The 20,118-nt window shown below is 54.9% G+C and overlaps 11 protein-coding genes and 1 non-coding gene across 12 annotated transcripts; 5 read left to right on the top strand and 7 right to left on the bottom strand.

Moving 5' to 3' along the window:
• Positions 1-310: 310 nt before the first annotated feature.
• BX661DRAFT_196355 (uncharacterized protein) lies at positions 311-1,809 on the top strand (the record flags this gene model as incomplete). The annotated part of the gene is made up of 2 exons (XM_051538044.1): positions 311-567; positions 615-1,809. 2 exons carry the CDS (start codon positions 311-313, stop codon positions 1,807-1,809), a joined length of 1,452 nt encoding a protein of 483 aa, XP_051394248.1.
• An 872-nt stretch (positions 1,810-2,681) lies between these two features.
• Positions 2,682-3,774, top strand: BX661DRAFT_140167 (tryptophan synthase beta subunit-like PLP-dependent enzyme; the record flags this gene model as incomplete). The annotated part of the gene is made up of 2 exons (XM_051532825.1): positions 2,682-3,316; positions 3,570-3,774. The coding sequence occupies 2 exons, from the start codon at positions 2,682-2,684 to the stop codon at positions 3,772-3,774; spliced, it is 840 nt and encodes a 279-aa protein (XP_051394249.1).
• Positions 3,775-4,562: 788 nt separating this feature from the next.
• On the top strand, positions 4,563-6,268 carry BX661DRAFT_177686 (putative tRNA guanylyltransferase-like protein). Its single transcript, XM_051534702.1, has 3 exons — positions 4,563-5,045; positions 5,071-5,244; positions 5,458-6,268. Exons 1-3 carry the CDS (start codon positions 4,707-4,709, stop codon positions 5,773-5,775), a joined length of 831 nt encoding a protein of 276 aa, XP_051394250.1. The 5' UTR covers positions 4,563-4,706; the 3' UTR covers positions 5,776-6,268.
• Positions 6,269-6,485: 217 nt separating this feature from the next.
• On the top strand, positions 6,486-8,613 carry BX661DRAFT_193076 (glycoside hydrolase superfamily; the record flags this gene model as incomplete). The annotated part of the gene is made up of 4 exons (XM_051537753.1): positions 6,486-6,488; positions 6,573-7,004; positions 7,025-7,575; positions 7,638-8,613. The coding sequence occupies 4 exons, from the start codon at positions 6,486-6,488 to the stop codon at positions 8,611-8,613; spliced, it is 1,962 nt and encodes a 653-aa protein (XP_051394251.1).
• A 157-nt stretch (positions 8,614-8,770) lies between these two features.
• On the bottom strand, positions 8,771-9,557 carry BX661DRAFT_196357 (inositol phospholipid synthesis and fat-storage-inducing TM-domain-containing protein; the record flags this gene model as incomplete). Its single annotated transcript, XM_051538045.1, has 3 exons — positions 8,771-8,942; positions 8,969-9,105; positions 9,147-9,557. 3 exons carry the CDS (start codon positions 9,555-9,557, stop codon positions 8,771-8,773), a joined length of 720 nt encoding a protein of 239 aa, XP_051394252.1.
• Positions 9,558-9,654: 97 nt separating this feature from the next.
• Positions 9,655-11,827, bottom strand: BX661DRAFT_168983 (uncharacterized protein; the record flags this gene model as incomplete). The annotated part of the gene is given in 6 exon segments (XM_051533482.1): positions 9,655-9,737; positions 10,007-10,180; positions 10,860-11,016; positions 11,153-11,235; positions 11,460-11,615; positions 11,626-11,827. 6 exon segments carry the CDS (start codon positions 11,825-11,827, stop codon positions 9,655-9,657), a joined length of 855 nt encoding a protein of 284 aa, XP_051394253.1.
• Positions 11,828-12,146: 319 nt separating this feature from the next.
• On the top strand, positions 12,147-13,390 carry BX661DRAFT_217345 (uncharacterized protein). The gene has a single exon (XM_051538776.1). It carries the CDS (start codon positions 12,320-12,322, stop codon positions 13,295-13,297), a length of 978 nt encoding a protein of 325 aa, XP_051394254.1. The 5' UTR covers positions 12,147-12,319; the 3' UTR covers positions 13,298-13,390.
• On the bottom strand, positions 13,391-13,958 carry BX661DRAFT_66273 (uncharacterized protein). Its single transcript, XM_051539384.1, has one exon. The coding sequence runs from the start codon at positions 13,783-13,785 to the stop codon at positions 13,483-13,485; it is 303 nt and encodes a 100-aa protein (XP_051394255.1). The 5' UTR covers positions 13,786-13,958; the 3' UTR covers positions 13,391-13,482.
• A 63-nt stretch (positions 13,959-14,021) lies between these two features.
• Positions 14,022-14,093, bottom strand: BX661DRAFT_t19. Its single transcript has one exon. It is a non-coding gene; the product is annotated as a tRNA-Met (tRNA).
• Positions 14,094-14,244: 151 nt separating this feature from the next.
• BX661DRAFT_222665 (uncharacterized protein) lies at positions 14,245-15,315 on the bottom strand (the record flags this gene model as incomplete). Its single annotated transcript, XM_051538865.1, has 2 exons — positions 14,245-14,511; positions 14,550-15,315. The coding sequence occupies 2 exons, from the start codon at positions 15,313-15,315 to the stop codon at positions 14,405-14,407; spliced, it is 873 nt and encodes a 290-aa protein (XP_051394256.1). The 3' UTR covers positions 14,245-14,404.
• A 196-nt stretch (positions 15,316-15,511) lies between these two features.
• Positions 15,512-16,985, bottom strand: BX661DRAFT_177696 (uncharacterized protein; the record flags this gene model as incomplete). Its single annotated transcript, XM_051534703.1, has 2 exons — positions 16,722-16,985; positions 15,512-16,075 (listed from the first exon to the last, which is right to left on the bottom strand). Coding segments are annotated over exons 1-2 (206 nt in total), but the record flags the coding sequence as incomplete, so codon positions are not given.
• BX661DRAFT_177698 (tRNA synthetases class I (C) catalytic domain-containing protein) lies at positions 16,962-19,705 on the bottom strand. The gene is given in 6 exon segments (XM_051534704.1): positions 16,962-17,551; positions 17,581-17,683; positions 17,697-17,793; positions 17,810-18,681; positions 18,723-18,993; positions 19,035-19,705. 6 exon segments carry the CDS (start codon positions 19,686-19,688, stop codon positions 17,083-17,085), a joined length of 2,466 nt encoding a protein of 821 aa, XP_051394258.1. The 5' UTR covers positions 19,689-19,705; the 3' UTR covers positions 16,962-17,082.
• Positions 19,706-20,118: the final 413 nt, after the last annotated feature.

Below are 20,118 nucleotides of genomic sequence, written 5' to 3' on the forward strand. Positions count from 1 at the left end.
CCAGCCATGTTGTTTCATCTAAAAAAGCTAGAGATTAGTGTTTTTTGTTGTGAAATTTGAATTGGACTGCGCCCCGCAATTGACTGAAAAATGAATGGTAAAAAGGGCCTTCTTGCCCAGGGTTTTTTTTGCTGTTGCGTTTTTTGAAATTTCTGCACCTTTTTCTTACTTTTATTTTTCTACTTTTTGGTCAAGAAATTCGACTACATTCCAATTTGCTTGCTTTTATCCTCGGCCCTCTGGTGTCTCGAACGCCTGTCCTTCAATTCTGAATTAATGTGCTTTTAAGCGACCCGAGCGTATTTCACAAATGTTCACGGCGCCAGACTACTTCCCCTTTCTTATAAGGCAGTTCCACCGAGAGACGCGGTGGGACGAGCACAACTCGTACTCGACGTTCTGCAAGACGTCACAGGCGATTCTGGACTTTTCCATCCCGCACGGTGTATCGGTCAGCGCGGGCCGCAGTGTCAGCAGTGGCCTCAACTCGCAGCTGGTGTTTTCAATGATCCCAAGCAAGGCGTCCTCGATCGGATACCTCGCCGCGTCGCGGCCACTTTTCAAAGTGTCTCCACTCGCTTCCAGACTGGGGTCGGGGTTGGGCCCGACTTAAGTCTAGACTTTGGGGGCGCTGCTGCTGGCATTGCAACCTCCGTAGCAGCAGCCGCGTCCGATCTCGTAGCCGATCCGGCAAAGGACGCTCCTGAGCATACAGTGCGTGGTGGTGTATCGGGTGGAGGAGATGTGTCGGCCGATTCGGAGCCGGTCCTTCTGACTGGGTTCTCGCCGTCGTTGGCGGACTATGCAACAAAGAGCGATGTGGTGCCTGGCTTTGCGGTCGCCGGCACCAAGCAGCACGAGTTTGCCATCGCCCGCCAGCAGCAAGTGCAGGACGAGCGCGACTCGCAGAACCTTCTCCACAGCATCACAGCGGGGACGTGGAAGTGCAACTGGGACATTGGGAGCCTGCAGGCCGGGGCAGGCGGTGCCGGTGACTACCTGATGGTCGCGCAGATGTACCCCTCGCTGGCGTCGATCACTGGGTCGTACATTGTGCGCCGGTCGGCGACTTCCGAGCTGACGATCAGCGGAGTCAGCGTGGCCGGTTCAAACCCTGACATGCAGTTTGTTATGCAGCACGCAACCAACCGGAGACGATGGAGCAGCGAGGCGATCCTTGCGACTAGCGGCAAGCTCGTTGGCCTGCGCGGCCAGTACAACTTTGGCGATGTCGAGGCGCTGGACCGGGCAGCGCACTCGTACTACCGTGGCAGCGATGAGGACGCCAGGCGTGTGCTCCGCGAAAAAACGCACGGGCGGCTGTCGGTCGGCAGCGAAGTGTACTTTGGCGCACAGGACTCGAGCGGCGGCATATCTGTGGGTGCGCGGTACCGCTACGACCTGCCTCTGTTTTCAGAGCTGACGTGTGTCCTGACTCCGATCATGGGCCACTTGTCGCTGGCGTGGACGCAGCAGCTGCGGCCTCAGTTCTGCGCGGCGGCGCGCTACGACTTCAACATGTTCAGCCTCGACTCGGAGCTGGCGATGGGCATAGAGTGGCAACTGGATCAGAACAGCATTATCAAGACTGGGTGGAGCAGATCGCAGGGCCTGCGCTTCCTTGTTGACACGCGCCTCAACAACATGATATTCAGCATGGGGCTGGCCTTCAACAGCGACGGCCCTGGCCGCCTGGGATTGGGGTCTGGCGCTGGCGCTGGCAGCGCCTCCGAGCCACCAGCATCGTCCTCGAACGGAATGCGGCGACTGGTGCGGTCGTTCGGCCTGCAGTTCCAGTGGTTTTTGTAGGGCTGCGGGCGTCGTTGCGTTCGCGACTGAGCCATCCCACGCTTCCCTTGTATTTTGCGCCGGGGCACAGTAGCAGCGGAAATGCTAACATTGTGTGCCTGTGCTGCAATGGTCCCCGCCTGCCCCTTCCCTAGCTTGCACCTTGCCTTGTTGGCCAAGCACCAAATAGAAGAAATAATGCTAAAATGCAAAGGGGACGATGCCAGCCACAATTGTCCCTATTTTTCTGGTGGTCTGAATTTTTTTCTTCCAGCATTCTGTGGGTTTATTTTTTGGCTCATTTTGGAATTTTTTTGGCTCTGCTGCTGCCATTATTTTGCACTTGTTTCTTTGTGGAGACAGGGAAGGAATTCTTCGGCAAGAAAGTGTTTTGCAGCTGCGACCACATATACTAAAATTGAGCTCTCTTTTTTATCTTATTTTCTCCAAAACAAAGTCGAATTCCTGCACTGCCGTCTGCTTTTTTTAGTTTGCTCTACTATTTTCTTCGCTTTATTTATCCTGGACCGGAACCGACAGCGACTATCCTGGCCCCATTTATTTTTTTGCTTTTCCAACCAGTCCCCCCAGCATCGGTATACCTGATAGTGAAGGCACTGCGCGGGGGTGGACAACCACAGGACCAAGCGGTTTGCTTACCACGACAACTAGCGCTTTCAACACTAACAAAAAAGTATACCCGCAGCAGTAATAATAAGCCGCAGCGTAGCCTTTGGCCTCGTCTCATTGACTGCGCAGACCCAAGCGTACGGAGCACATCGGTACACGAGCGACATAGACGGAGACAGAGACGGAGACAGAAGCCTCTGCCATTTCCCGCAAACACGCCGATAATTGAGGGACCCTAAAGAGCCTCCAAATAGAAAGAGATTATGCAGAGCGCCGACTCCGACGCCGAGCAACTGTTGCCGCCTACACTACACATACCGACGCCGCTGCTCTACTCGACATGCATGAGCAAACAGGCCGGATGCAATGTTTGGCTAAAGCTCGAGAACATGCAGCCGACACAGTCATTTAAGCTTAGGGGCGTCGGGACCATATGCACGGGCGCACTGCTTGAGCGGGATGCACAGCGGCTTGTGACAGCCGGCGACACCAATGCAGCGCTGGCCGTCGCCTACAGCGCCCGGCAGCTGGGCGTCCCTGCAACTGTATTTATCCCAAGGGGCGGCCAGGCGTCTGCGGTCAGAGCAAAGATCGAGCTTGAAGGCGCCGATATAGTCGAGGAGGGGCGGTCGCTGCGGGAAGCGTACAATGCCGCGCGCGCGTTCGTGCGTGAGTGTGACGGGGCTGTCATGATTGACACGGCTGACGACGCCGCTGCCATCGCCGGGAATGCCACGATCGTCTCCGAGATCAATATACAGCTACAGCGCAGGAAGCCTGCAGTGATCATTGCGCCGGTTGGAAGTGGCGGCCTGCTGGCTGGCCTTATCACTGGGATGCAGCAGTGTCTCTGGCAACGCGTGCCAGTCATTGCTGTGGAGACACATAACACAAACTCGTTTCAAAGGGCGCTTCTGCTTGACTGCGACCACCCGAGGACAACAAGGCCACGAGGAAAAACACGCGCGTGAAAACGAGCAAGTCGAAAATGGCGATGTCCAGCGAAATACCGTCCACACCGCCGCCGTCGCTGCTCCCGCCTCTGGAGGACGACGTTGATAAAAGCGGGATTGAATCGAAGGTTGGCAGCTTGGACATCAAGCCCGCACGTCGATCTGGCAGCGACAGCACAATCCGGCATCACAGCAAAGCGCGCCCTCTAATGACTGCCGGACTGCAGAACCGACCGTGGCCACTTGCCTGCTGGCTGGTTCCGTGTGCCCGAAAGCCCTCGAGCTGTCGAGGGAGCATCCGGTGGTGCCCATATCCGTATCTGAGGCGATGGCGGTCGAGGCGTGCCGCCGCTTTCTGGACGACCACCATATGCTCATTGAAGTGGCAGTGCGGCAGCATTGAGCATAGTAGCGAAGGGGCTGACCAGCCATGTTATACCCGACCTTGACAGTAACAGCGATGTGGTTGTTTTGGTGACTGGCGGAGCCAACATCAACTTTGACCGCTTAGATTCATATCGCCAGCGGTTCCCATACCCTGCGCCAATTATCGCCAAATCTGGACAGGACGTGTTCATGCGCATGCTGGATCCGGCACAGTTAACAGCGGCAGATACCGTGCTGTCAAGCACTAACACCCTGGGCATACTGTCCAGCCAGTCGAGGGCGCTGGGCTCGTCTACATCCGCAGTATCGACGTTGCTTTAACTAGATGCACGCAGAACACGCACCTGCTTTGTCGCTATCCTTACTTTATCATACTTTGATCGCTGTCAAAGGCCCACTATAGTCACCATTTTTCATCACCATTTCTCATCATTATTATCACATTTAATTATTTATTTGTTAGCTGCCAGCTACTTGTTTCATGTGTTACAGGCGACCTTACATAGAACGTTTTGATGCCAATATCGCGTGGTACTAGTGACCAGCGCTGATTGGCAACAAACATCATTGTAAGTCGCCTGTATGTTGTTTATACCATTTCATGCCAAGTAAACGCAGCCGTGTTGCTAGTTGTGGGCAGACACCAAGTTGGCAGACCAGGATTCATGAATAAATGAGTATTCGTAGGAGGTTTAATCACCTTATTAATAAATCATCAATAGTACTAACCTTACGTCGTTTTAATTTGTTTGTTATTTTCCAAATTAATTTTATTTTGAGCGAACCCTGCGTTGATCGGCACCAGCTGAATTACACGGATCGGGCCATAATAGCCTGGTGGTCCGAGTGGTCGCTGAGGACAGACAGGGTTTTTTTAAAGTGATTGGGGTATAAAATCCCTGAAGCACATATTTGACCTTATTTTCACCTTTCACATCCGCTTTACACATGGCCAAGTCTAAATACGAATACGTGCGCAACTTCGAGCACGAGGACCGGCTGCTGCCCTGCACGTGGCTGGTGGTGCGCATTGACGGACAGGGCTTCACAAAGTTCACGACTAAGCATCAGTTCACAAAGCCCAACGACGTCCGTGCGCTGAACCTGATGAACCGCGCGGCCGAGGTGGTCATGGGTAACATGGTAGAAATTGTGCTGGCATATGGGCAGAGCGACGAGTACAGCTTTGTGTTCTCCAAGGAGGCCAAGGCGTACGACCGCCGGGCGAGCAAGCTGATCACGCTGTGGTCAGCAAGTTCACCTCGGCATATGTGTACTACTGGGCGAGTTCTTCCCCGACATGCCGCTTCAGTTCCCGCCTGCATTCGACTCGCGCGTGGTGATGTACCCAGAGGACCGCATTATGCGCGACTACCTGAGCTGGCGCCAGGTAGATTGCCACATCAACAATATGTACAACACATGCTTCTGGACACTCGTCAACAAGGGCAACATGTCGCAGAAGGAGGCCGAGAAGCGCTTGAGTGTAAGTCCGAGTATCTGCTACCATATAACGCTGTGTTGTGTTGTGTTGTGATATGCTATGCTATGCTATGCTGTGCTACGCCATGCACTTGGCCGCTGCAGGCCAATGAATACTGCAATTTCATTTTTTGCCCATGTGCATAATAGATGCGTGCTGGATCGTTCAGGCCAACTAAACACTTGTTTGTATTTGCGACCTTGCATTATCGTGTAGGGTACCCTTTCGCAAGACAAGAACGAACTGCTGTTCAGCGAGTTTGGCATCAACTACAACGAGGAGCCCGAGATATTCAAAAAGGGCAGCGTGGTCATCCGCGACAAGGAGCTTATCGACGTAGTGGACTCAAAGGGCGTTGTCACCAAGCGAACAAAGACCATTGTCAAGGTCGTCCACCAAGACATCATCAAGGAGAAATTCTGGGACGAGCACCCGGAGATTCTACGGGGCAAGGTCACACGCTCGGAGCGCAAGGCGCTGCTTCAGGAACAGCGCGAGGTTGAGCTTGCTGCCGAGCCCGAGGCCAGTTTGTGAGCTGTGAGCTGTGAGATGTGAGCTGTGAGCCAGCAGCTGACAGGATCGGTCGAAACCACAGTGCAAAGACGAACGATGCGGGGCTATTGGCCCATGTAGACCCGTGTTTTTTTAGCGAGTTCCTGGTATTTCAATAGATTCGATGACGCTCTACAGGCCCAAAAGACATGTTCGCTCGTGCATGCGTGCGAGAAAGCGTGCAGGATAAAACGGATGGGGGTGATGATGCCATCACGATTGTTATCGATTGGCACGCGCAGTGATGTGCTGCTGCTTGCTGCGCGATAGAGGCAGCAATTTGGAGCATCTGGGGAACATTTTGGAGCAGAAGGATTAGGGCCGGTGTTTATTCCCATTCTCACCCTTTGCCAGCCATTGTTTATTTCCTTGGCTTTTGTGCTTGGCGTCCCTGCAGAAGAGGCTCGACTGCGACTGCGACTGCAATTGCGATTGCGGTTGCGGTTGCCCCCGTCGAACGGCAGTGCGCATCAGCTTGGCGCAATCGCCAAACAACAGGGGAATCGCTTATATATTGCGATGTCGCCCTTCTCTTTCCAGCCATCCTATCAATTTGCCTATGAACCTTGTCTATATTAGCATTGTCCCCCACTTGCTGCGCCTATCCACACTCCACATACACGCCAGGAATCGTCGACTCAAACCAAGCCAGACCAAGCAAAAGCCAAACAAAAGCCAGATCATACACAGCGATGGTCGCAACAAAGGAAACGGGCAGCCCAAGCCCCAGAACAACACCAGCGCCCGCCAAAGGATGCTGCTGACAGCAGCTTCATGAGCGGCTCAGATCCGACATCAGCGGCGACGGCACGGACGTCATCAAGTCGGACGGCTACCTTGAGGACCACCGCGCATACTTTGAGAAGCGCTTCGCGCACTTCAAGCGCTGGGTGCGCGACATCGACGCCAGCGAGGGCGGCATCGAAAAATTCTCGCGCGGCTACGAGGATTTTGGGCTACACGTGACGGAAGACGGCGTGCGGTACCGTGAGTGGGCGCCGGGCGCCAAGGCAGCCAGCCTGGTCGGCGACTTTAACGGCTGGGACATCGCGCCAACCCGCTTGTGCGCAACGAGTTTGGCGTGTGGGAGACGGTCGTGCCCAACACGGCGGTCCGGCAGCGTGCCAATTGCGCATGGCAGCCACGTCAAGGTCTCGTTTGTCACAGACAGCGGCGAGCGCGTCTACAGACTGCCGGCGTGGAGCACCTACGTCACGCAGACCTAGCCAAGAGCCCAATCTACGACGCCGTGTTCTACAACCCGCCGCACAAGTATGCCTTCAAGCACAAGCGCCCGGTTCCAGCAGCTGACCTGCGCATTTACGAGGCGCACGTCGGGATTTCGTCGCCCGAGGCGCGCGTGGCGACGTTCAAGGAGTTCACTCGCGACATGCTGCCAATGATCCGCGATCTGGGGTACAACGCAGTGCAGCTGATGGCCATCATGGAGCACGCGTACTACGCGTCGTTCGGGTACCAGGTGACGTCGTTTTTTGCGCCGTCGTCGCGGTACGGCGAGCCGGACGACCTGCGCGAGCTGATCGACACGGCGCACGCAATGGGCATCGTCGTGTTCTTGGATGTCGTACACTCGCACGCGTGCAACAATGTCGATGATGGGCTTAACAAGTTCGACGGCACTGACCACTGCTACTTCCACGAGGGCGCGCGCGGCCGTCACGAGCTGTGGAACAGCCGGCTGTTCAACTACAGCCACCACGAGGTGACGCGCTTCTTGCTGTCGAACCTGCGGTACTGGATCGAGGAGTTTGGGTTTGACGGGTTCCGCTTTGACGGCGTCACATCATGATCTACACGCACCACGGCATTGCGTACGGGTTCAGCGGCGACTACAACGAGTACTTTGGCGGTGGCACCGACGAGGACGCCATCGTGTTCCTGATGCTGGCCAACTACATGTGCCACAAGCTGTACCCAGGCTTTGTGACCATTGCCGAGGACGTGTCAGGCATGCCGGCGCTGTGCCGCCCGGTGCAGGAGGGCGGCGTCGGGTTCGACTACCGGCTGACAATGTCGATCCCCGACATGTGGATCAAGATGATCAAGGAGCTCAAAGACGAGGAGTGGGATGTCGGCCACATTGCGCATCAGCTGACTAACCGCCGCTACCAAGAGCGCGCCATCACGTACTGCGAGTCGCACGACCAGGCGCTGGTCGGCGACAAGACGCTGGCTTTCTGGCTGATGGACAAGGAGATGTACACCAACATGAGCGACATGTCCGAGCTGACCCCGGTCATTGAGCGCGGCATGGCGCTGCACAAGATGATCCGGCTCGTCACGTGCGCGCTGGGTGGCGAGGGCTACTTGGCGTTTGAGGGCAACGAGTTCGGGCACCCCGAGTGGCTGGACTTTCCGCGTGAGGGCAACGGTTCGAGCTTCCACTATGCGCGCCGCCAGTTCAACCTAGTTCGCGACGAGCTGCTTCGCTACAAGTACCTGCAGCGCTTCGACCGCGCCATGCTGCACCTCGAGGCGCAGTACCACTGGCTGTCGGCCAGTGACCAGTGGGTGACGCTGAAGCACGAGAGCGACATGGTGCTGGCCTTTGAACGTGGCGGCCTGCTGTGGGTCTTCAACTTCCACCCGACCAACTCGTATACCGACTACCGCATCGGCACGGCATGGCCTGGCAAGTACCGCGTGGCGCTGAGCACCGACGACGAGATCTTCCTTGGCCAGGGCCGCGTCGACGCCACCGTCGACCACTTCTCGACGCCGGAGGAGTGGAACGGCCGCCCGAACTACGTGCAGGTGTATCTGCCGACGCGCACAGCGGTGGTCTACAAGCACGACTGATCGCAGACCGACTCTGCAAAGCTCGGCCCCAGCATTCTCAGCTCTTTGCTATTGAGGTTTGACCTTTTTTTCTATAAAATCTTCAATTATATACTTTGTGACTTCAAAAAAATGACCCATCTATTTGGTGCGTGGAGAGCGGGAAAATAGACGGCGCCTAAAAGGCTAGCAGCTGGAACTGGTACAGCGAGACCCAGTAGGCCGAGCCCAGCAACGTGCCCGAAATCAGCTCCCAGGGGCCGTGGAAGTACTTTGCAGTGCAGTAGAGCATGCACGCCCAGATCGCGATGAGGCCGGCGGTGGCGGCCACGACGCCCCAGCGCGCGTAGCTGGGCCCAGCCGTGCGCCGCGAGACCAGCAGGGACCGAGCACCTCCTCGAACAAGAACAGCGCCGAGTGGATCAGCAAGAAGCAGTGCCCCGAGATGTCGTGGCCGCCGAGCCACCTGCCGCCAGCCGAGCGGCACACCTGCATCGAGCTTGGCGCAAGCCGCTTGGGACCATTGGGCAGCGAGCACAGGCCGCCGTCCGCACGAAAAAGCGGTCAAACAGCGACGGCCCAAAGCACCACTGCGTCATCAGGAACCAGTAGAGCGTGGCCAGCACGTAGCGCGCTGCGTATCGCGCAGTCGCCGCCGCCGGGCGGCTGCCATTGCGGAGGGGCAGGGCCGCCACAAACAGTGCGGTGGTCCATGCCCAGGCCAGCTTGGCAAAGTACATGTTGAGCGGGTTTCGTTTGGATGCCCACAGTGAGATGGCGGGCAGAGGCTGTGCTAGCGGCTGCGCTTCTGCGGTGGCGATTGGCACCGAGGCGCTGTGTGTATTGAAGGGGGTGTTTGCGGACCGGGTGTTGTATATGAAGCCGACCACAACCAACACCAGCAGCGGGGCCAGCAGGAACGCGGCCGGCCGTAGGCGGGCCGTGGGGGGTCTCTGCGGTGGCATTTTAAAGCGAGGGCTGTGGCTGTCGGTGAATTTTATTTGAATGCGTGGAATCAGAGAGTAATAAGCGTTAAATTGAACCAATATTTATATTTACATTTCACAAGTTGCTCCGAGAGCGCCGAGGCAAAAGAGAAGCGCGAGCGAGCAGCGTCTTGGCGGCTGTGGTTCGGCCGTCGCTGCCTGCGATTATGCAAAGTGCAAAGCATGCAGCGGTGATGGTGACTTTACGCGCAAAAATATAAAGGCCGGGCGGATGAACGGAATGCCATGCGCGTGCGTGCGTGGAGAAAAATGACAGGCGTGGCGGCAATTTGGGGGGGGGGGCGGCGGCGTGCTGACGTCGTATTGCCAATTTATGGCAAGCGGCGCAGAGGCGAAGCGGTGAAAAGAGAAAAGGATGCGTGGGCGTGCGCCTGCCTTGCTTTGTTTTGCTCTGGCTTGGGCCTGACCTGCAGTGCTGGCGAGCTGAACAGGGCCGAGCCGGGCGTGGCTAGCAATGCCGAATCGGCCGATCCAAAGGCCGAGAAAGGCAGAAAGCGGCGGGTTTTCCTTGGCAATCACCCGATCATTTGCCGATGGGATGGCGCGGCCGCTGCCGCTGCCATTTTTGCCCAAAAGAAGAGCTGCAAAAAAGGACGCAGTGGCTGAGGATGGCTGGCTGGATGCCGGATGGCTGGCCGGATGGCTGGCCGGATGGCTGCCGGATGGCCAGATGGCTGCGGCGGCGGAAACGGAAGCGGCGGCGAGATGGGACGCCATTGGCGGCGATCACGCAGTATGAGCGGCAGGTGAGGCGGTCAGGAAGGCAGCCATGTGCGCTTTGCGCGCGTTGCTTTGCGCGCTTTGCTTTGCCGGAAGCAGCCAAAGCAGCCGAAGCAGCGGCTTTTTTCCGCCAAGCCAAACCCAACGCATCCCGTCGCTTTGAGACACGGGCTGCGCTGCGCTGCCTGCCTGCGCGCTGCCCCCGCGCCGCCCCCTCTTTTCTCTTCGCCGTTCTCGTCTTTCCCATTTTTCTTTTTGTAACCTCCGCCCGTCGCACCTCTCCTCATCGACATACCTTTTTGTTTAGCCCACTGCCTCTTTTTCCTTCACTCTCACTCACCCTTGCGCACAGCTCCACACCCATCGGCGCTGCAACATCACCACTCCCCCACAAGCCAGCTTTGCAAGCCAAAAAACCGCTTGCCCCCCGCCCAAGCCGGCAGCCAGCAGCCAGCAGCAGCAAAAACAGCCATTTCAGCAGCATCAAAAGCCCTGAACGTGCTCACTCTTCTCTCTCGTTCTCTGCGCCAAGCCCTTTACCTCTACATTCTATTAGCAATATGACCACGTCTCTGCCAGAACCGTCGGCGGCAGCGGCCCCGTTGGCACACAAGCCCGCCCAGATACAGTCACAATCACAGCCACAGCCACAGCCACGGCCACAAGCACCAACACAAACGAACACAGCACCCGGCATCTACGTGCGGGTGCCAGGGCAACCACAGAACTGGTCGGTCGACGACGTGTGCCGCTGGGCGCAGAGCCAGGCGCTGGTGGCGCCCGTCGTGGACACACTGCGCGAGCACGCCGTCGACGGCCACGTCCTCATTAACTATGTGACCAACACCGTGCTGGCCGAGGAGCTTGGCATTGCCGCCTTTGGCACGCGCGTCCACATCCTTGAGGCATTGAGACGCTACGATGGAACACGGGCATGTGTGCCAAGGCCGCCCGCGCCTCAGTGCCGCAGCAGCATCAGCAGCAGCAGCAGCCAGTCCAGTCCGCCCCTGCCTCTGCTGCTGCTGTTGCTGCTGTTGCGATGATAATGCCAGCGCTAGTGCTCGTCAGCCCGAAGCAGAGAGACATGCCCAAACACACCGGCGCGGCCACTCGATGGAGACATCGATGACGCCACCTTACAAACACAGCCAACATCGCGAGCAGCAATATCAACACCAGCTCCAGCTCCAGCATCAGTACCAGAACCAGAACCAGAATCAGCAACAGCAACAGCATCATCATCAGCTTCAGAGCCACTACCAGCACCAGCACCAAAACCACCACAATCATCAGCGTCTGCACTCACACTCAACCCAGCGGTCAATATCAACCTCGCCCGAGTCCGACCGGCTGCGGTCGTCCAAGGAGGAGTCACCCGATATGGACATGGACATGGACATGGACATGGATATGGATGGTGATGGCAATGGCGACGGTGCCGGCTCCATGAACAGCGGGCCAGGCGCAATGGGACTGGGGCGGCACTCCAAGCGCTCGGCCTCGCGCATGGCCGACGCTGAGAAGAAGCGCCAGAAGCGCGCTGAGCTCAAGAAGAATCCGGTTCTGTACGCTGAGTATCTGCAGAAGGAGCGCGAACGCAACGCGCGCCGCCGTGCGCGCCTGCGTGCCGAGCGCGGCCGCTCCAACTCGAGTGGCAACGCCACGAGCAAGATCATGATCATGATCACGAGCTCGAGCACGAGCACGACAACGGCTACATGTATGACTCTGTCGAACACCACTTTGTTTCGACATCCGTGTCTGTGTCTGTGCCTGTTCTGCATCTGCGTCTGACGCGGTGGCTTTGCGCCTTGACTCTGCTGGCGTCTACAACAGTAGCGCCAATAATTGCGCCCACGCCACCACCGAATTGCCAATGGCAGTTCTGGCAGCAAAGGCGGAACCAAGGCCAGCGCCAGCGCCAGTGTCAGCGCCAATGACAATGCCAATCCCAATGACCGTGCCGCAGCTGCCACGGATGCAAATGTCCGTCCCGGCATATGCCCCATTTGCTGCTGCCGACACCCCTGGAGCCACCGATAAGAACCGATCCTCTGTGCACATACAACACCCGTTCCAGCAGCCGGCGCACAATCTGCGCCAAGGCCCGCTCGCTGCAGACGACTCGGCCCTCTCGTCTATCCTGCCGCCGCTCCAGCAGCAGCAGCAGCAGCAGCAGGACCACAGCCAGCAACAAACTGCGCACATTGCATAGTGCCACTTTCTCCAGCAGCCCCTCAACCACCTCATCCTCTCACGAGTCATACATGCACTTCTCACATACACAATTTATTTATTTTGCTTCCAAATACACTCAAATCACCATTCCCATTCTCGCACGCACTTGCACAACTGTTGCAGACCTTCGCCTCCAAAGCACCGCCTGCCCCTGCCAATTTCCAGCCTTTCAGACCAACAAAGTCAACACAAAGCATGGAAGCCTCGAATTTTCCTATGGAAACCCGCTGGCAGCAGCCAGAGCCGAGCACATACTTGAATTGTTTTGCTATGCCTGCATTTTATGTCGATGTCATCGCTGCCACAAGCGATCCGCGCTCTTTCTCTTTCTCTTGCTCTCACCTCACCCTCACCCTCACTCTCTCTCACTCTCACTCCCGCCCTCGCTCTCACTCCCACCAGCATTCGCAATCGCAATCGGAACCGCAACGCACCACCACGCGCGGCCAGCGTTTCTCGATGGATTGCCACGCCGTTTTGTTCTTTGTAATGGCCCCTCCGCCCGCCCACTCGCCCGACTCTGCCTGCATCCCGCCGCTGCCGCTGGTTACCACTTTGGGCAATGGCCAATGGGGGATCGGCCGCGCAGTATGAACCCTGTTTCCGTTTCTCTCCTATCTCCTTCACCTGGTAAAACATTCATTGGCTCGGTGCCACCGATGTCCGCCGCTGCCGCTGATCATCGCTACCGCTCCTCACTCCCTTCCATCACATGCTCCTGTCGGCACCGCATACACTAAAATACAATACATTCTCACTCATACATTCACTCACGCCCGCAAGATGGGGCCTCCTTTGGAAATATTTTTTATTCAACGCCGACACAGTTGAGCAAACTAAAAAAATTAGCGATAGAATCGAAAGAGACCGTCTCTCAATTGAATTAGGTTGCCATGATTTGGTTTGGTTCTCTCGCGCAACCACCTCACTCACCATAGCGCCGCGCGCCACTGGCGTATTGCGGATCTGATTCGATGACCGTGCGGTTGTGCGCAAACAACCTGTTCACCAGCGCCTGTCGCTGCATCACCTTGAGCTCTGACCGCGCCTCCTGAAGCGCTTTGTCCGCCTCAACCCCGCTGACACTATCTGCCTGCCCCAGAACATTGTGGAACCGGTCGTGTGTCCGCCGATAAAAATACTTGCGGAAGTTATATGTCTCAAACTGCTGTGCCGCCTTGAGAGAGCTACGATAAAGCTTGAGAATCTCTGACCGCGCAACCGTCATTGTTTAAAAAGTGTTTTTTTGAAACGTCAATAGCTCAGCTGTAGGTTTAAAGCTTCAAATGAAGAGAAGAAAAAGAGTAATAAAAATATATGAATGTGAAATTGCAATTGAAATCGATAAAGTTAAACGGAAGAAAAAAAGCTGTTTGTATAATTTTCCTGTTATAAAAAAACCAAAAAAGAATAATGGAGACAATTTGTCAGTTCCGCTCAAAAATTAATAAATAGGCAAAAAGCTAGCACCTCCAAGTTTCGATCTTGGGACCTCAGGGTTATGAGCCCTGCGCGCTTCCTCTGCGCCAAGGTGCTTTGTGCTGAAGTAGGTTAGACAAACTAATCAATCAACTGTTATAGTATATTTATTGTGAATATATATTCATGTAAAATTTATTATACTTTGTATATTAAATTGACATGGAGTATTACTATATAAGACTTGCACAGAAAAATCAATTGAATGTCTGTGCGAGTGCCCAAAGCTCACGACAACGCGCAATATATTTATGTATGCGCGAGGCAATAAGAAAATATAAAACAGTATATGTCAGCTAGCGACGCATTTTTTAAAATGTGCTTGACTCTATAATGCAAGTAGGTTAAACCAAAAATGTTAACTGCACTCAGCCAAAGACACGCATGGCCATCTCAAACCCAATAAATGTGGCTGCATTTGCAGGTGCTGCTCTGAGCAGGCATGGCGTAATTCCGCGGAAGAAGCCCTTAACCCCTCTTGGGCCATAATCTTCTTTGCGCAGTCAACTGTACCGCTGTACTTGCGCGCGCTGCCGGAAAACCCATCCGTCTGCATCTTACTCTTGATCACGTCAATTGGATACGAAGTCAGCCACATCGCAAACCCAGCGGCCGCGCCATAGAGGCACACCAGGCCTGACGACAGCTCGGAGCGGCTCTTGCCCGTCTGTGAGATCGTGCGCTGGACTAGAGCCTCATATGCCAAAAAGTACATTCCGTATCCGTTGAACTCGCGGATTAGCGTCGGGACCTGACCCTTGTAGATGCCCTTCCACCCAAAGTTGCGGTGGATTTGGCCAATGCAGTCCCTGGGGCCCTTGTACTGTGCTGCTGTGCCAGCCGTCTGTACCTGCAGACGCACCCTAATATGCTCCACCGGCCCAGATACAATGCTGTTTGCAACGCCCGCAGTGGCGCCAGCAATGTACAGCTGCGAGGCTGTGAGGACGGGTGCCTGGCCGGTCGGCGTTCCGTTGACACGTGCAAAAGTGCGCTTCATGTGCTCCATCACGAGAAACTGGATGGACACGCACAGCCCGACACCGATAAGCGGCGTGGTCGTTCCCTTGTAGAAGCCAGCAAAGCCGTCATTTTGAATGGTCTTGCGCACAGCATCCACTGTGCCCTTGTACAGATCGGGCTGTGTCTGCATGCGTACCTTGACGGTGTCGAAGGGCTGGCCGGCAAACACCTGTGCGATGCCGCCGACGGAGCCTGCCATGCAGTCCTTCACTGCGCGCATGGCGCTGTTGTTGCTCTCGGGCTCTTTTTGGCTCATTGCAGTGGGTGTGTGGGTGAATCGGCAGGTATACCTGGTGGTGCTGGCAGTGCAGAAAAATGGATATATTCAATTAAAAAAGATAAACAGAGACAAGAGCGAGCTTTGCAACAATCACGGCGACACAAAGCACAACGGTGGAGATCAACAATGCGCCGTTGCTGTGGGAACATAGAAAGGGGCTGCATCGTCGTCATACCTTTATCGTGTGCAGGGAAGGTGTTGGAATGTGACTATCTCCATGCTTGCATCTGACGCTGCCAATCTCCTCTGTCATCAGGCGAATGGCTGCCAAATCGGCACAAGGCGCTGGGATCGACGCGCAGACAGTGCAAATGATCAGACAGTGGTCTGGGATCCATTTCGGCCACTTCTTTCTGCCGATAGGCTTGTTGAGCGTATTTGATGAAAATTTATTTGTCAAAACAGGCTTTGCTGCTGTTACTAACGCCATCTTTTCTGTCACGTGAGCATTGCGCGCAACAAACACACGCGTAACAAATAAGACAGGTATAAGCAAGAAAAAGTAAGCGCCCTTTCAAAATCATCTCTAAAAACAAAAGACCTGACGGGAACCCTCTAGTTCTCAACCTTGGCGCGGGTCTCAATGGCGGGGATGTTGACCGAGGCGCTGGACTTGCCGTTGTCCCACTTGGCGAACTTGATGGTGATGCCCTGACGCTTGGCGATCTCAGCCTGAAGGTCGGTCTTGATGACCCGACGCAGAGCGCGGGCAGCAATGTTGCTGTACTGGAGGTAGCTATTGGTAATTAAATAAATATATGTATATATAATTTCACACAAAGTTCATGGGCGGTTAGTTAGTGCAATAACATTAAATCGTTCCAAGACCTTCTTTGAGCTAGCAGTAACCGAGTTGAGCCGAATAGCTGGCTGGTTTGGTCTGTTCCGGTCTGGTTAGAAGTCATTTTATATAGGAATCTGCTCCAAACGACTTCGTTCGTCTTCCATTAGTGCTGCTTGTACTTTTCTGTTCGCTTGACTTTGCTTCATCCTGGCTCCATAGATAAAGCTCACAATTCAAAAACGCACTCTGCTGCAAACCCCTGGATAAAAGACACAGTGGAAGAATACTAGGTTATAGCAGCATGCTAGGCTAACACAGCAGCCAGTACCATGTTTGGATTTCGGGCGTTTGGTGCTACTGTTTCTGTCGCTGCTGCTGGTATCGCTGGTGCTGCGGCCGTTTCTTTTTTTCTAAAAAAGACGCCACTTTTGTGTAATTAAACCGACGACGCTCCAACATAACAACTGCTACTTCGCCCATTCGCGTATCAGAATAGTGTCCCCTTATCTCTCGCGATTCAGTCCGCCCAGCGGGGTTTCTCCTTAAAAATCTGAATTAAACCAAAGCTGCGAAGAAAGGAATAAGGAACAATACTTACTTAATACCGGCGGTTCTCCAGGCAAAGGTCATTTTGAAAGTATTATAAAAATAAAAAAGGTGTGCGTGATATTGACAGAAAATTCAATAAGGACAGAAGAGAGAAGGAGAATAAAGTACTTGAAGCCAGATTTGAAATTGAAACGACAATTGCAATTGGAATTCTGCCACTCAATCCGTCTTGCTTTTTTTATCAAGCAGCCCTGAACTTCCACCAATAATAGTCGTCAGACTCATCCACCATTCTCTTCAATGCACAGCCATTTTTAGCGATTTGGCAAAGATAAGGGAAGCCAAAAAGTGCGATGGATCAAAATAAATCAAATCAAAAATAGTAAAATTACCAAGCTGGCGGAGCTTGCCTACTGGCCGATGGATTTCAGGTACTCATTGTGGAGCTTCTCCTGAGCAGAGTACGCCTTCTCCAGCTTCTTGACCTTGCTCTTGGGGAGTTCCTCGCCGGCCTTATCCTTGGACGGGATCCCGTTATCTCTCCAGTCAGAGTAAAGCTCGCACATTTCGGGGGTGCGGAACATGTCCGCAGGTGCGAGCCTGCCTTCAGCAAGGCGCTTCTGGCGCTTCTCCTCAGCGGCGCGGGTAGCGGCCTCTTTCTTGGCGAGCTTCGCGTCCTCCTCAGCCTGCCGCGCAGCACGCTCACGACGGATCACCTCAGGGTCCGCAAACTTGACCAGCGCGCGGCCATCGCCGTGGTCGTCGATGACAATCCCAAGGTCAGGGAGATCCAGGTCGCGGATGCGGTCGCAGAGGCTGAGCAGTGCGCCCTTGTCGCCACCTGAAAGTGCTATCTCGCGGACAGAGTCGCGGAAGTCGCTGAGCACTGTGGCCACGGGGAGGAGGACTGATTCGCGATTGCGGGCCCCTGGGCACCAGACTCGGAAGCGCTTGATCCCCAACCGATTCGTGAGTTAAAGCCGTCCATTACAAGGCCAAAGACACGGAAATCTTGGTCACATACAGGGCAACCATCTCGACGATCTGCGGATCAATGTTTGCGCGACCCCGTGCAAGTACGTGTTGGTGCGTGCGACGATGGCCTGCAGTGCACGCATGGCCTTGGGCGTGTCGAACGAGTCCAGCAGCGCGCTGTGACCTGGCCTTGGTGTCCTTCAGGGCCTCCTGCAGCTCGAGCTCGGGCTCCAAGAAGTGGCGCTTGCCATCAGAACCTTGCTCGCGCAGACGGAATTCGCGCAGCAATGCGCTGGTGTTGGTAAAGAAGTTATCGACGGTCCTGTCAATCGAGACTGGCTCGATCATAACATTTTTGTCGTAGTCCGAGGGCGCGTCCCACTTGCAGAGCAAAAACAAAATGCGCAGCTGACGCCAGCTGTTATTTTTCAACGCCTCCTTGATGGTGGTAAAGTTCTTTAGCGACTTTGACATCTTGGCGCCCTTGACGTGGTAGTGGCCGGTGTGCAAAAAGTAGTTGACCCACTGCGGGCAGCCAAGGCACGCCTCAGACTGGGCAATCTCGTTGTCATGGTGCGGGAAGGCAAGGTCGATTCCGCCAGTGTGGATGTCAATGTGCGACCCGAGTATCTCGCTGGCCATCACGCTGCACTCAATGTGCCAGCCAGGCCGCCCCTCGCCCCAGGGGCTGGGCCACTTTGGCTCGCCGTCCTTCGATTTCTTCCACAGCGCAAAGTCCGATAGCCCGCGCTTTCCAGATAGCTTCAGGCTCAGCGAGCCCTCTCCATCGGTCAGCAGACCCGTGTTGTTCTTGGAGAAGGGTTCGATCTTGGCGTAAAAGTTGCCGTTGTGCCCGTCAAACGCATCGACGTCAAAGAACACCGATCCTTCCGACTCATAGGCGTAGCCCTTGCTGATTATGCGCTCCACAAAGCTGACAATTTCAGGAACAAACTCGGACACGCGCGTCAGCACATTAGGCCGGCGGACATTCAGAGCGTCCATATCTTCAAAGTAGTCCTTCTCCCAGTAAGCTGCCAGGTCGCCCGAGATTGCGGGTCAGTCACTCCAGCACCGTACTTGGAGTCAAGCCACGGGGACAGCACGTCCTTGGAGGCGTCGATCAGCAGCTCGGCCTCGTTCTGGGACGACTTTCCCTCGGCTAGATGCTTACGAGCCGCTGCGATTGCACCAAAGGTGGCGCGCGCCGCCTCATAGTGCATGGGGAACTTGGGGTCCTTGACAGCTAGTGCAGGCTTGGAGCCGTCACCCAGCTCTGCGAGAAGGGCATTCCAATCGGCGTCAGTGCTAATGGGCTGCCCGGACGCTCTGGCGCCCTCAAACTTCTTCGCAAACGAAAAGAAAGCCGTGTTGACGTCGCTAACACCTGCTCGGACAGGGCCGTGGCCTGGCTGCGGAACTGTCGAAACAGGTATTCTTCGCGCGAGCGCAGAATGATCTTGTCGTCAATATCGGTGATGTTCATCACCATGTTGACATCATAGTTCAGGTAGTCCTCCATGATGCGACGGATGATGTCGAACGTCACGTAGTTGCGCGCATGCCCTATGTGTGATGAGTCGTAGACTGTGGGCCCGCACCCGTACCAGCTGACATAGTTGCCCTCGCGGGGGATAAAGGGAATCTTTGACTTTGTCAGTGAGTTGAACACAACAAGCCCGGTGTGCGACTGGCTGGCCTCGGGCTGGATCCACGGAGAGCTGTTGTTGTTGGTAAAGGACATTGATTCTTCCCGGTTAGTGCTATGCGTCTGAAGAGAGCTGGTGCAAGTGTAGGTCCGTGAGACTTTGGACAACAAAAGGCAATGATTGAAAAGGTTAATTGCTGGGCGGGCAGATGTCAGAGTAAATCTATTTCGGCGCGCGATGTGGGCTAGTATCATGAAAGGCGCAGACGCGAGTGTTGAATATATAGCGTAGTGACAAGTGCTAAACACAAAATTTAAATAAAGAGAAGAGGAGAGAAAATAAATGATTCTGTTGTGCTGAAATAGAAATTCGCAAGAGAAATAAAGGAGCATCATGCACCCAACAAAAATTACAAAGGCAGAAAGATGAAAAAATTTCTGCCCAAAGAATGGAGTATTGAACAGTAGGGCGCATTAAATCCGCCACACAGGTTTTAATTGCCATGGTGTTGCTGATGCCTACCCCTTGGCTGCTGTATTCACCCAAACGAAAGCTTGGGGCTGCCATTTGCAATTCCCAAAGCAGATGGCGCGACTTTTCAGCGTTCTTAGGATTGTTTCGAGCTTTTTGTTGTACCTCAATCTCAGGCACATTTGTCCATCAACACATGCAAACCAGATTGTATATTCTTTGGACAACTGATCTCAAATCATGCCTGCGTGATCGCGATCAACCCCGCTAATCTGGTTTGCACCGACTCCTCGTTAGCGGTTCAACTCAGCCGCCTCCGACGCGTTGGAGACAGTGAAAGCCAACAGATGA

The sequence above is a fragment of the Kickxella alabastrina genome, assembly GCF_025024165.1.
Source record: "Kickxella alabastrina strain RSA 675 chromosome Unknown BX661scaffold_3, whole genome shotgun sequence".
Taxonomy (NCBI): Eukaryota; Fungi; Kickxellomycota; class Kickxellomycetes; order Kickxellales; family Kickxellaceae; genus Kickxella; species Kickxella alabastrina.